At 39.3% G+C, this 15,248-nt stretch overlaps 1 protein-coding gene across 4 annotated transcripts in view; it reads right to left on the reverse strand.

Annotated features, from left to right (window-relative positions):
- NOL4 (nucleolar protein 4) overlaps positions 1-15,248 on the reverse strand; it is a 301,997-nt gene that overhangs the window by 40,646 nt on the left and 246,103 nt on the right. For all 4 annotated transcript variants that reach the window (XM_075063008.1, XM_075063007.1, XM_075063009.1 and 1 more), the window contains one exon: positions 9,280-9,393. In XM_075063008.1, coding sequence (XP_074919109.1) covers positions 9,280-9,393 — 114 coding nt within the window. The remainder of the gene's footprint in view (positions 1-9,279; positions 9,394-15,248) is intronic.

Consider the following 15,248-nt stretch of genomic DNA (forward strand, 5'->3'; position numbering starts at 1 on the left):
ATCCTGAACCAGTGAAATCACTAGGAGTTTTGCCATTAACTTGAAAGGCAGCAGGATTTAAATGACAATGCTGCTTATATTCCTACTCTTGACAATATGGCTATTGCATTCTGGGTAGAAAGCTAAATTTCTCAATGCTTGCACATAATTTGATCTCTCAACAATAATCCATACCCAGCTAAATTGTGCCTACATAACATTTTGTGCCTCAGTGGTTAGAACGCATAATTTGGAAGCACAAAAGGAAATTGTAGTTCAACTCAGAAGTGAAATAATCATTTGGTGGGGATCTGGCGGGAGAGGAAAAAGGGCTAAAGCAAAAACTTGTGTGCATGCACATGTGTGTCTATTTATGTGATGATGCCAAATTATTCTCAGAGATGGTTTATTAATCTATGGTCAAAACGGTCCAATTTGTATACCTGAAATTAGATACCTGAATCCCTGTTCAGACAACTAAGTACTTTGCTGCATTAATCTCAGGTATTCTGATTTTTCCGAGGTGCAAAGTATTCTCCAGCTTCTATTGACATGCACTGACTAAAGTTTGAAACTTCTGCCCTACTATGTTTGTGTTAGCATTCCTGTTTTTAATAAGCTGCTTTTAATTGCCTGAAATAGAAAGGATTTTTCTAATTGCTCTTTTATAGTCAAAAAGACTCAACAAACCTCCCATTCTCAAATGCAAACATTTTGAGCCTGATTCTGCTAGTTCCTTATGCAGATGCACAGTGGAGTGATGGCTCAAGCAGCCTTCCCTCCGTTCCTTGCAATGCTGTCATGTACAGGCTAGGCACAATTGCGGTGTCTTTTCAGTCTGCTCTTCCAGGGGCACTTGGTGCCCCAAAGGGGGCCAAGAGGAGGCAAGGCCTTATTCCTTCCACACCAGCCTGCACAGAGAGAGTGGGGAAAAGCTGCACCCTATAATGGGCTGTTGTTCCTCATGCATGCTGAGGAGCTCTGGTAGGCATTGTTAGTTCCTGAGGCAGAACATGTCCCATGGTCCTACTGGGGCAGTGTAGCCTCATACCATCCTTTACTATAAGCATTGCCTCAAAGGCAGGGGCAGCTCCGGGCACCAGGGCTCCAAGCGCATGCCTGGGGCAGCAAGCTGCGGGGGGCGCTCTGCCAGTCGCCGCTAGGGCGGCAGGCAGGGTGCCTTCGGCAGCTTGCCTGCGGAGGGTCCACTGGTCTGTCAAAGCCGCGGGACCAGCGGACCCTCCGTGCTTGGGGCGGCAAAATGTCTAGAGCCGCCCCTGCTCAAAGGCACAATCTAGCCTTTTGTTGTGAGATATTTTTGCATGCTTGCTTTTTCTGTAGCAAATGTTGCTCAAGTCTGCACTTGATACAGAAATGAAGAATATAAACAACAGAATAAAAAGAGGCACGTAGGAACGTAGGAACCCTGCAATTTGTTTCTTCCTTCCTCCCAGGAGCTGCAGTGCACATTTATCTGGAAAGTAAACACCACACACAAAATTATATATCCCCCACCCTCTTTTCCTACTGTCTGAATTGTAATCCAGGAGATACCTGCTCCCTGTCAACATTTAGAATCAATGCATTAAAGGCAGTGCTGAGATTCTAACTCTCAGTCCTCAAGAACAAAGAATTAGAGGCCTTAATTCCTTCTCCGTGCTGAAACTCTGATACAATGGTCCTGGAATGGTCCATTCCCTCATTGCCATATAAAAACAGTTTTGCAATTATCTATAATTTGTCCACAGATAATTTCTTCCTTTCTTAATGGCGTTATTGGCTGCTCCTGGTTTGTAGCAGTTGGACATCTCTTTTGTTAACAAAACTGTACTTGAAGAGTCTTCCCCAGCATCAACCCCCTTGTTACCACGGAATCACCTAGAGAGAAGGTGCCACAAATTGGCTGAAGGTAGATCATTAACATAAACTTGCAAACCTGAATTGATTTAAAAGTGAACATTTAGGAATTAGAGAAATGGAATGAAACACAATAGCAGTGGCTTCAACCAAGTGGCAGCATGTGTGCACTTCTATTAACATTCAGATGTATTGCATTAGTGCAGAACTTACATCCACTCTGCAGCATGCATTTGTATCAAGCTGCTCTATTCAGGCTGCTGCTATGACAACTATCCAGAGACAAATGTCAGGTCAGCTCCCAGCATATGTGTCTAGGCCATAATTGCTTTGTCAGAAACCTAATAGTCATCTACTTCTACTCCTCTGGCAGCTAAAAGCAATACTGTTAAAATTATTAAATGAAGCAAAATTCTTTACCCCTCCACCATCTTCTATAGCATTGCGATCTGTAGATTTGTTTCTATTTTGCCAAAAACTGGAATGGTGGGGAAGAGGAGGGCAGAGGTTGTTTTTTTTAAAGTCGCCACATCTTTCCCAATTTATCTTTCATTTATGTTACTTTGTACAGCGTAGATCTGGGATTTTCAAGCATATACCTCCTCTGGGTGCTGGATATTATCTTTTAGTGCCTCAGGACATTACTAGTCAGTAATCTGTGTGGCTACAGAGCACAGTATGGGAAGTCACAGAGTTCTTTCGGATGGAAAGGTGGTTCCTTTTTTCAAAATGAGTGCAACAGTAACAATAAAGCACACTATAACTTGCCACACTCAAGAGGCAATGAAAAGGCTGAATAATTTACAGATAAAGTTATTTTTAAATTACAGAAACTGATGATTTCCACAGGGTCCAGAAATGTAACGTGAAAGTCCATCTTAATGTTGTGACTAAATCAGAACCGATTTAACACTTAGATAAATAGATCCTTCTTTGATACTTGAAGAAATAATGAAACTAGAGACAGATAAGAAGAGATTAACACTGAGTTGTTTTTAAGATATCTCAAGCGTATGATCCCACATCAAGAATTAAAGAAAATCTGAATATAACTGGTTTCTTCATTGGAAAAGAAATTGTCTCCCATGCGCATATGGAGACATACACATATTCTGACAGCTTCATCATGCTACCTCACATTTGCCTTATAGGCAATAATAAATAATAGTTGAATTAAATCAAATTCAACTAATCTGGACTTCTGGCTTTTGCATGACAATTACTATTATGGTGTTTCTGTGCAGGGAATATATGATGACATCAGCTGTGGCTGGCTAGAAAGCTGTCTGATTTTTATTACTCAGAACTGGTCTCTGGAATCAAAAGGAAACTGTACCCTTTATATTTAGTTTTTTTAAGAGAGGAAATCTATAAAAGCCTACTTCTCAATTTACACATTCTGTACAATATTTCAGCTCAGCACTCTCTGAACAGTCAGCTAATTTAAAAATCATAGCTCTTTAGTCATAATGAAACTAAAATGACAAAATGTTTTCTCATGAAATAATGAATGCTTGCTCGTCTAATATCAGGTTGAAAATTAAAAGTAGTGGATATATAGTGGGCTAAATCCTTGGGTGTGGCAAAGGAGCACCCAGTGTAGTCTGGGGATGAATGAGGTGCAAAGGAGACATTAAAACATCTTTGTATTCCCCTGATCCTGGGCTGTCTATGTGCTGGACCTGTCTTCTGGCATAATGGAGAAAGATCTGATGGTATCCTGTCTTCACACACTAATCCTGGCCACAGAATGGGAAACTGAGTCCAAATCATTGTGCTGGTTCTACACCCCAGGATCCTCTTGTGCTAAGGTGCTCCTTCCCATGGCAGGGCACACTGACTTGAAGGTCATTTTGCATGAGCGGCACACAGCAACCTGAATCCAGGGGACAATCTGGTCTGCTATCTTCAGAAATAGGTATGAATATTATTCACATACACAATATTGTGTGCGTAATGGGACAGATCCTTATCTGGTATATATCAGTGTAGCTCCACTGAAGTCAGCAGAGCTACATCAATTTACACCAGCCAAAGATCTTGCCAAATATGTATATTTGTATAGAAAGAGACCCATACACTCATCCAGACATAAACGTTACAAGTTAGACTAGAGCTCACACGCTGAACGAGCTTCTTTTAATCTGCTTTCTTTCTCTTTCCATCTTCCCTGCTCTGCTCCCCTATCATGAGCCCAGATACTCTTTTGGTGGCAAGTTTCCTCTCACTTTTTTGCCTCATTTAAAAACAAGCAGTATTTTGTTGTACATAAGACCTACAACATAAGCAAATGGGAAAATGGTGAGAATTCATTCTAAATATAATAGAGAAAAAAGGTGCATAATGTTATATACAACATTTGTGTCCAAATAACAATAAAGATGATTTTTTCCAATATTGTTCTCATTTCCTTATTTTCCCATTTGAAATCATTCTTCTCCTCACTCTCTCTTATAAAAAGGAAGGGTTGGTTCAAATTATATGTAAATTAGTGATAAAAAGAGAATCACTCTCACCCTTCCCTGAAAGCCAAGAACATCCACATATTTTGGGAGATTTATCAGAGGTCCGAGACTCCCTGCTGGCAGCTCCTAGAAATCTGGTTAGCCCTCTCTGCCTCGGATGCAGGGGATCCTGTGGCCAAACCCTAGGTCTCTTTTCTCATTGACAGCCACATGCCAAAGTTGCTTCTGGGCTGCCTTTATGGAGGTGTGGGTTGGTGTGGTGAAGACCACACCCTACCCCTACCATGAGCCCAACCCTTGATGTACTAAAAAGATGCAAAGTCAGAAATTGCTAAGATTTTAGATCACACAGCAGCGCTACCAGGTCTGTGGCTGAACCCCAGCTATGTGGCCCAGGATTCCACAGCAGGCACCTTCCCTCAGCAACTCCTTAGGGGGTTCTATAGTGAGGCATAGATGCTAGAACTAGAGGAGCTGCCACATCCCCTGCCTTCAAGTAGTAACAACAACCCAAATACACGGCTTCCGCCTTCAGCACCTCTACTATAAAAATTGTTCCAGCGCCATTGCAGTGAGGAGGTAATGCACAGAAAAGTTTATGCTTCCATAGTCATCACAACTTCTCTGCAGATTACCTGTGTGTTTAGTGAGGAGACAATTAGTTCCACAGTTTATTATCTCTATTCCCAATCAGTCTAATCAACCCAGTCCTAACTAAGTTCCTAATAAGAAGCATACAATAAAAGAAGCTATTGTCACTGCCACGTACCTATTCATCATATGCAATGTATGTATGCAAATGTGTTTTTATTCTGTCTGTGCTAAGTTTCATTCAAAACTCTCCATTTCACAACACACTAGATCCCTACAGCTCAGTGTAACGACTTTGCATTGCATTTCACCACAGGTGCAGTATGGCCCGTAAGCCAGTTTAATATCGACTTAGGGAAGATCATCCCTTTGGTAAACATGATCCTTCAGAGGCACAGAGGTTCTGATGATGCCATATTCTCTCCCCGCTGCAAAAGAAGGAGGTAAAAAGGGCCACACTGACTTTCAGCTGTAGTTTTGGTCCCTTGTGCCCATTTGCAGTCAACCTAAATTAGAGAAGCCCTCAGAACACAGGCTGGAAGCAACTCCATTCAAAACCCAGCCCAAAGGTCTGATCCTGAATGGAGATGAGGCAGGACCAGGGCAGTGTAAAGGTCAGGTCTGTACCACTTCTGCACACCACCTCCTGACATGGGCTCCGGGCAGATCAGCTAGACCCCACCCTCTTGTCCATAATCTTTTTTTCTTGGTGCAGTTATCAGTGTACGGTGGGATAAATCCATGTAGTTACAAACTATAAACACTAACTGCTGGATGACTAACACAAATTGAAATGACAATGCTCTGAAGGCAGATAATATTCATCTTATATGTAAATCCGCTGCACTTATCCAGGTTTCAGACCAACCACCTGAGCCTAACCTCAAGGTAATCTAGATACAGTCAAGCTAAAAAGAGCAGTTGGGTAACATCTAACACAGTCAGACAACTAAGCATTATAGCCCAAGCTACCATGACCTAGTAAACGTGTTTGTATTACTTGCAGGAAACAACTCCACAACTGACTATGCTTTAATATTACACATTCAAACATTATGGAAAGATGCTGGTCTCCCCACAGGTAAGGTTGAAGCTAGTTTCTCATTATGAGCCTGATTTTAATAAATCACATATTTTACTACCTTATTTTCAAAAATTGGATTTTTACATGGAGGGCATTAGGGTTTCAATCTAGCAGAGCATGTAAGTAGTCACATGGCTTTTCCCATGCCTCATGTTAAGCACAGGCTTGAGTGCTCTTCTGGATCAGGGCCACATTTATCGTTGTCTTTGTCAGAATACAGCAAGGAAGTTGCTCATAAAATGTAATATTTGTCACTGTCACACAAAAGAGGATATAAAGAGAGCTTGCATCTCTACGGTGCAAAGATGGGGATTTTTTTTTCTCACTAGTGGATAAAATGTTACATGTGGACACTATAATAAAGCACTTAAATACAAAAGATATAGCATTTGAGGTTGATACCTGCTCTTTTAATATCTAGGCGTGAAAGTAATTAGTATCATCAACAATTCTGTTTGTCTTTAATAAAAATTAAGTAACTAAAAACAATTTGGGGTTACCTTTGATTTGACTTTTGCATTAGATCTTTTCATTGACTTAAACTGTTGTTGGGCTGATTATTCATCAAAACTGTTGTTGAAATTAACACCGTTTACCAAATGGTTTTTAAAATACTTGTCTTGGAAGGCGAAATATTTTAAACCCTCAAATTCCTATTTGAGATCTGTATATAACACAGTCCCAACAGCCTGTTATGGGGCATGTTGTGCCTGAGGGGACAGTAGAGTCAGAGAGAACAGAATTCAAGAAATCACCATCACATATGCCCAGTTAGGGGCCAGGCACAATCCCAGTGTTTGTGCTCAGGGAGTGCAAGGACTCTGTAATTCTAGCATCAACAGTGGTAGGACTCCCTGAAGTATGTGAGGAGAGGCAAGGAAGGGTACCTGACACCCTCCACATCTACTAGTGGAGGTGGGTCCATGCAGTGGGAAATGAATGCCCACTCTGAGAGGCAATATACCTGCCTCAGGCAGTTTTCAGCATAGATGGATACAAGATTTCTGCATGGATGGATTTATATATTGTAACTATGGCTAGGATTTTCTTAGGAGTCTAAGCAAGTTAAGTACCTAACCCCCTTTGGTTTGCAATGGGATCTGGTTGACTAACTCCCTGGGGCTCCTTTGAAAATCCCATCCTATATATTATACATACAGTATATAGAGATATAGATATAGATACATAAACTATTTACAGGCTATATTCTAAAAAGCTGGCAGCAGGGATGCTCATTACCTCTTGCTTCCCAGGACAATCTGACTCTTTTGGAAGATAAGTGGTGGTATCAGTACTGATCTCCATTGGGTTTTGCACAAGTGGAGCACAGTTTTAATTCAAGGCTCCTAAGGCCTGACACGTTGAAGGGAGCTGCTGAATGAGCATGCTCACCAGACACCTTAGCTTCCTGCCTTCCTGCCAGGACTACTCAATTTCTGTGCTGTGCTGTGCTAGGGTCCTCCTGGCATGATTGATGACATAGTTGTTTTTCACCACTGCAACTTCATCCCCCCACAGGTTCCACTGCTGGGATCTCTGCCAGAGCCTGCGCTTGTGTAAACAGGCATAAGACTCAAGTGAATCTGCCCACATATTTCAAAAACACACCATGAAACTTTAGAATGGAAAATTATAGTTATGACGTTGCTGTAATTACTTACAATTGTTTCCATAGTGCCCCAAGTCCCTATTGCCAAAAAGAGTGGGGAAGGTAAAAGGATCAAGAATCCAATATATCTTCTGTGCAGGCAACTTTGTGACCTTAACAGCAACTTTTTAATTAAAAAGATTAATTGGGAATTTTCATTGCTCCAGATTATGCATTTTAGAAGTAAAAATTAAAAGAAATTATTGTAAGTGCTACCAAAACCTTCAGGTGAAAGGAATTATCCAAATCCAGAAAATGCCTTAATAGTACTCAGTTAGGCTACCACCTATAGTTTTAAAGTGTTTCTGTTTAAATCAATCTTTCACATTCTTGAGAGAATCCCGAGGGTTCTATTTTTCTTCACAGTCAATCTCTCTGTCATCCCAATTTGGCCTGTCACCATCTTTGTGATCATGAAGGACAACTCTCCCTTTGGAGACTATCAATGCACTCAAAGTAACTGCGTTAATATAATACTTTCCCTCTTCTCTGTGGGCTAAGCACATTGGTTCTGCAGCTCTGTTGCTTCCCAGAGAGCAAATGATAGAATATAAAAACTTCAAAATCTATATGAGAACAGCCTCTAAACTAACCAGCACTTAATATTAGATATTTTACATACCTGTAACTAATCAACCTTAAGGTGTATCCATAACATTAATTGAAATGTCACAAAAGACAAAATATCATCAAAAAGACATAGCAATATACATTTCCAGACTCTCAGCTATCAGCAATCTAAGGATAATCCTAAGCAACCACTGTTCCAAAAAAGGCTGTGAAGGAAGGCTACAGAAAGTAGATAAAAGCAAAACGTCTATCCCTTTGGAAAAGTCCATACAAAGAAAAAGTTTATCAGCCATGAGTTTAAATCAAGTTTCAATACAGTTGTGGTGTTTTTGGGGTTTTACTTTACAATATCATCAGATTAAATAAAAAGGTCAGACATTCACCATGATCTTGGAGCAATTAAATAAGAAAAATCTAAGACTGGCTACCGCTTTGACTTTAAGAAGTTGGAAAGGAAGCATGATGTTTCCAGTAAATAAAATGCAAACAGTTAAAACTCTTAACATATAGTATGCTAGATATTGAATAACATAAGAATAAAATAAGATAAATATTGATATGAATTTTAAAAGACTGATTTACAAGAGAACTGACAGTACAGTAGTTTGGGAAATATCTCAGTAACCTTTCTACTAAAAACAAATAGGTATTTCCACCCTTCCATTATATTTATAAATTCACACACAGAGGAAGATTATACATATATAAATAATGCAAAGTATAAAATTGTATAATTTTATATACATATATATTTTATGCATGTACTGTACATTATGTATATTATTTGTATATATAATATACACACACACAGTACATAAAGTACACAACTATTACACACAGATGTATGATAATCTCTTTATCCATCCATTTACACTTGATATGCTCAACCCATTTCTAAACACCTACACAATGTAGTTACAAGGCATTTTCAGGTATTTATTTCAAACATAAAATCCATAGACATTTAATTATTTTTGCTAACAGTAAATATAAGAGATGTACCACTCCTCTGTGTGATACTCTATGTAAACTACCCTCTCTCGTTAATTATAAATATGGATGTGGTAGACCCCAAATAACAGTACCTGCTGTCTATCCAACCGCATTCTTTTTGCAGCATTTCTACTTTCACTCTCACAGGCTGAAGCCAGGATACTCTCTGCTACTGCTGAAGTAAGGTGTGAGGGAATAGGTCGTGACTAAGAAAGAGAAACAAAAAAACAAAAAAATTATTACTAGGATAATAACCAGACCTCCTGTTTCCTTATCGGAGCACACAAAACTGTCACATAGGCTGGAGAGTCCAGAGAAATGTAATTTATATCAACAAAAAGAGGAAATGGAAATTGTAAAGATGAAAAAATGAAAACTAGTTACAGGTTAAAGCTGCAGTTGATTCACACAGATCCATCAAAAGCACTTTCTTTTCCCACAGCTCTATTGTCAATTGTATTTAGTCTGGCTCATTAGGCTGTATTTTGAACAGACAGCGGCATATTCTCTGTGTTTCAGCAGCACCCTGGCTGTCTGATCCTTGCTAAGAAAATGGAAAAGACTTTTATCCTGTACAGCATATGACAGAGATGAGCAGTGTTTTTAAACTTGTAAGAAAAAAAAAAAAAAAAAAGACAGGGTTGAAACATCACTCAAACATAAAAGATTGCCAGAACATTTCAGAGCAGTCCATATGTAATGTCATGAACATTTACATTTTTTGCTGCAATATGATTGATGTTATTAAAATGATTTTTTTAAATCTATATGTATTTTGACACAGTAGCATATGTCAGGCCTCTATCAATTTACATAGCTTCCAAGGTTCCAGATAAAGTCTGGAAAGCTCACATTCCTCATTTTACAACATTTACATATTTTAGGTCTAAGTTGCATATAAATCAAGTGAATCCTAAAGTTTTATTAGCTCTACACTTGGCTGTGAATGCAATAAGACTTTCTATAACAATTAAATAAGGACAATCACGTACTATTTGCATTTGTTTCTCTGTAATGATATGCAAACATCATTTCACTGAAAGATGAAGCTCATAATGAATATCTCAACCTGTTTTCTTAATTAATCTACATACAAAGATAGATCAGAAATTTCAAGAAAATAAGCCAAATGAGGATGATGCCATACACATTGTTATGGATACAAGCACATTTTAGAGGGGTAAAACATATTGGACTAGATCCTCAGCTTGCCTAAGTTCGTATAGCTTCCTTTCCTGCTGAATAAATTGCCTGCCATTTACTCTCTATAGAATTTCAAATTTCAAATTTTAGACAACAGAATAAATATGTACCCGCTATGAAATTCCACTGAGTATCAGAAACATACATTTTAAAGCATTTTAGGCATTTTCCAAACAAACTCAGAACAGGTTCTTTGAATTGGCATACCTGACTTCATATTAAGAACAATTTACCAAAATTATGAGCAACATGTTACCAAGACTTCATTTTTAACCAATAGAACACAACACATCATATTTCTCAGTTTTGGCTAACTGTACTTTAACATCTAATATCAATTTAATACCTGATATTGTACCTCCTATAATGGGTGGAATGTATCCTATCTTTGCAGAGAGATGGAATGAGTGCACATATATGTCTTTTCCATCTCCAGATACTACAGACTTGATTCTCCCCACACTTACACCAGAGTAAATCAAGAGTAAAATCCATTGAAATCACTGGTGTTCCTCTGGAGTAAAACAAATGTTAATATAAGACAAATTAGGTGTTGTGATCCTATAATAGAATATACATTCTGCCATGTCAGTCCAAAAGTCAAGTTCAAGAACTTGTTTTCCCAGCATAAACAATGAGTTCTCATGTATGTAGGAGGAAAATCAAGTTTGTTTAAGACGAGACTTGTGTCTCTGATGTTAAAACCTGGTGTCATGGACAATCAACCAATTTTAATATTACAACACAAGTAGATGCGTTTCTCCGAGTTCTAGAGGAAGGCAGTAGCCTTATTAGAAAGAGATGTTTTAACGACGTAGAGCTATTGCACTAATTTAGGGTACATCTACACTATCCGCTAGATCGTCGGGTAGCGATCGATCTATCAGGGATCGATTTATCATGTGTAGTGTAGACAGGATAAATCGATCCCCGATCGCTCTCCCGTCAACTGCTGAACTCCAGCTCGGCGAGAGGCAGAAGCAAAGTCAACAGGGGAGCAGCGGCCGTCAATCCCACTCTGTGAGGACGCGAAGTAAGTAATTCTAAGTCAATCTAAGATACGTCAATTTCAGTTACACTATTCTTGTAGCTGAAGTTGCATATCTTGGATCGAGCTCACCCCAGTGTAGACCAGACCTAAGTCTTCTAGAGTTGCTAGATTATTCAGAGTGTATCGTTGCTTAACTTGGCCATGCTACTTTCATGCTATGTTCCCCTATATATTAGGTGGCAGTCTCACTATTAATACCATTGTTTTATGAACTCCTCAAGGTATACTGACTATGGAGTGTGCCAGATGATATGGAAACAGTCACACCATGGCAAACCTAATTTCCAGAGTACCAGAAGCCAAGAGCATATTTCTAGCAAATTCCTCCAGGTCAAATCATTAGTTAGAGCGCAAACAAACATACCTCCACGTGGAGTCCTATGGGCAGATAAATGGGCCAGAAAATTACATGTCCAACCAGACATTTAAATGACTCCAAATCCTTCCAGATTACATTCCCATAAAGGAAACATAGGTTCACCGAAACATTTGTAAAACAATGTTTTGGCCACCAGTAATATCAAGCAGTCAAGTGTTCTTCACAGACCGCAAAAGTGGCCATAATGTCTATCACCTAAAATATAGAACCTAATATTTAGCCTCTGGAGAGTCAGAGGAGACCTTTTAATCAGAAAAGAGAGTGGGTCCTGGGGGAGTAGAAAAGGGAACATTTACTTCTTGCAAGATGTGCTATTAATCCCATGTCTTTTATCCTGGTTGCTATGGATGAATCTTGGTACACTAGTGTAAAGGATAAACTGGGGGAAACTTATCAGGAAAATTCAGCGTAAGCCTGAATCATCTGAGAAACAAAAATATTATAAAAATAACACCATACAGGAGACTGTTTTGGAGGCTAATTTAGGTTCAGATTCTGCTGATTTTGCTCAGTTTGAGTAGTATCTTACTTTGGGATTGATTCAATGGCAGCATCAAGTCCTTTGTTACTGATAGAACATACTTAGCATTGCTGTTTCATATATAATAACTCTTTTGGACTCACAGCCAGGGCTTGGTTCTCTTTACACTTAACGCTGGTGTAAATCAAGAAAAATTCCATTGGAGTTACACAAGTGAAAAATGAAGGAGAATTGGGCTGCCAATCTTTTCTACACCAACACAGAAGACTCAAGGGGCTATTTTGATTCCTGTGGTATCAAGTAAGACAAATTGATTCAAAATGATGAAGAAAATATAAGCTTTAGAACATGGAAGAGAGGCAAGTGAAAATATCAGTATCCTCCTTTATTTATGTTTCAGTAATTTTAAGAGGAAGAGAGCACATTGATGGATATAACTTGAGAAAGATATTAAGAGAAGTTTGGTAGATAGACCCTTGAAACTAGCATATAACTCTGTCCATCACATGACAGTCATGTTGGAAATACAGTAACTCCTCGCTTAACGTTGTAGTTATGTTCCTGAAAAATGCGACATTAAGTGAATCCAATTTCTCCATAAGAATTAATGTAAATAGGGGGGATTAGGTTCCAGGGAATAATTTTTCACTAGACAAAAAACTATATATTATATTGATATACACACAGTATATGTTTTAAACAAACAATTAAATACTGTTCACAGCTATGATGATTGTGAAGCTTGGTTGAGGTGGTGAGTTAGAGGGTGGAAGAGGGAGGGATACTTCCCAGGGAATGCCTTACTGCTAAATGATAAACTAGCACTTGGCTGAGCCCTTCAGGGTTAACACATTTTTGTTAATGTAGCCTCTCACACAGGGCAGCACAAACACGAGGGAGAGGAGACAGCATAGCAGACAGAGACAGACACACACCTTGTGTGTAGAAGAGAGAGAGAGATGCACACTGGCCCTATAAGTAAGCTAACCCACTCTTAAGTGCATTGTCTTTTCCAGCGGATCAGGAAGTTGAGATAGCAGCTGCTGCCTCAAACTTTCTCTGTCGGTGTCCCCTCCCTGCTCTATATGGAGAAGGGGTAAGTGGGATGCAGGAGCAGGGGGGAAGGGGACACCCTGACATTAACCCTCCCCCCCCCGCAGAGGAAGCAGGAGTCTCTGGGAGCAGCTCAAAGGCAGAGGGCAGGAGCAGCACATGGCAATGGGGGGAGGGACAGCTGAACTGCCAATTGATAGCCTGCTCGGTGGCTGCAGCACAGGGAACTTAGGGGAGTGGGGAGCTGATAGGGAGAGCTGATAGGGGGGCTGCCAGTCCACCCTGGTTACAAGCCCCCACCAGCTAGCTGCAATGGGCTGCTCTTCCTGCAAGCAGTGGACAAAGCAGACAGCTGCCAAATGACATTAGAACTTTAAATGAGCATATTCCCTAATTGATCAGCAACATAACAATGAAATAACGTTAACTGGGACGACTTTAAGTGAGGAGTTACTGTGCCTATTTGGTCACTTGGAAAATGAAAATAGGCACTCATATAACTAAAAGAATAGTACTATTTTGCAGGTGTATCTACAATAGAGCCTTAGAGTTACGAACACTTCAAGAATGGAGGTTGTTTGTAACTGATTGCCAAATGAGGTGTGTGATGACCAGTCAGTTTGTAACTCTGAGGTTCTACTGTAGTAGTGCCTTCCATCTATACACCACTAAGGGCAACAGCCAACTTGTGCTGAGCATGTAACACAACAGAGGAGGTAAGAAAATGTTGGCCCAGAGCAAAAGGATAACCTCTCTATCCTTACACAAAAGATCACAGGTTTGGGGTTTTGGCATCCACATAAAATGAATCTTGTGTTTTAAGGTCTTCTTCAAATGATGCACATACACTAAGCATAATGGAACTCCATTTACCTAACTCAGAGAGATGAATAGCCAAGTCCACCCCTGCAGCATTTGAACCTGTGGTTCCAGGGAATTCACACCTGATACTTATCCCACCAAGGAATATTAAACAGAGAAAGTCAACAGGAATAATTTAATCTTTATTTCTTCAATTGCAGAAAAGTTCCCAAATGCATTTTGCAGAAGGATTGAGAGTAGAGATGATACCTACAAAAGTGTTGTTGATGGCACATTTGTGACCCACTTCTGTTATTGGGGTAGCAGAAAAATGCTCTGTACCCCCGACTAATTAAATTGCCAATATGTTGCTTCATTTTCAGGCCACATTCTGCGATAGTCAGAGGTAGCTTCAATACTGCTTCTGTCTAGACTATTATCTGTATTTAAAGAAATGACGATTTCACTATGTGAACACAAACCCATTGTATTAACCATGACTTTATGTAAGGTTTAAGAGGATGGCTATTTTGTCCAAATCAGAAGCAGAGCTTGGCACTAGCATGAAGATGCTCACTCACCATCCCTTTATAGTCATGCACCCCCACCATGCCTTTTGTAGAAATCTTATAAAATACTAGAAGCAATATTTGCAGATTTCATTGTACAAAATTAACTTAGCTGATGGCATTGCTCTGTAACAGAGAAGGTCAAAGAACTATGGGCTGATCTAAAAGAATTTGAAGTCAATGGACTATATGCCTTTACTGTAATGGAAATTGGATCAGGCATTCAAAGATGGTAAATCAATAATCAATAGTATAGTTAACTAATTAGGCATACTTTACCAGTGGAGAAGCACTGCAAGGTGGTTGATTCTTTTACTAAATTGAAACTTGAATAGCTTAGTCCTAATCACAAAAAAATTGGCTTACCTGTGTATGCAATCTGCTTGCTTAATATAATAGAGATTGTCATATTTCATATTAGGGATATAATATAAATCTATTGTGCAAGTCACCCAAGTATGAGATAGCCATATTCTCAGTTTAAAGTGATGTACATAAACAGCATCTTCATGGAAAACATAAAT

This window comes from Chelonoidis abingdonii, chromosome 2 (assembly GCF_003597395.2).
Source record: "Chelonoidis abingdonii isolate Lonesome George chromosome 2, CheloAbing_2.0, whole genome shotgun sequence".
NCBI lineage: Eukaryota > Metazoa > Chordata > Testudines > Testudinidae > Chelonoidis > Chelonoidis abingdonii.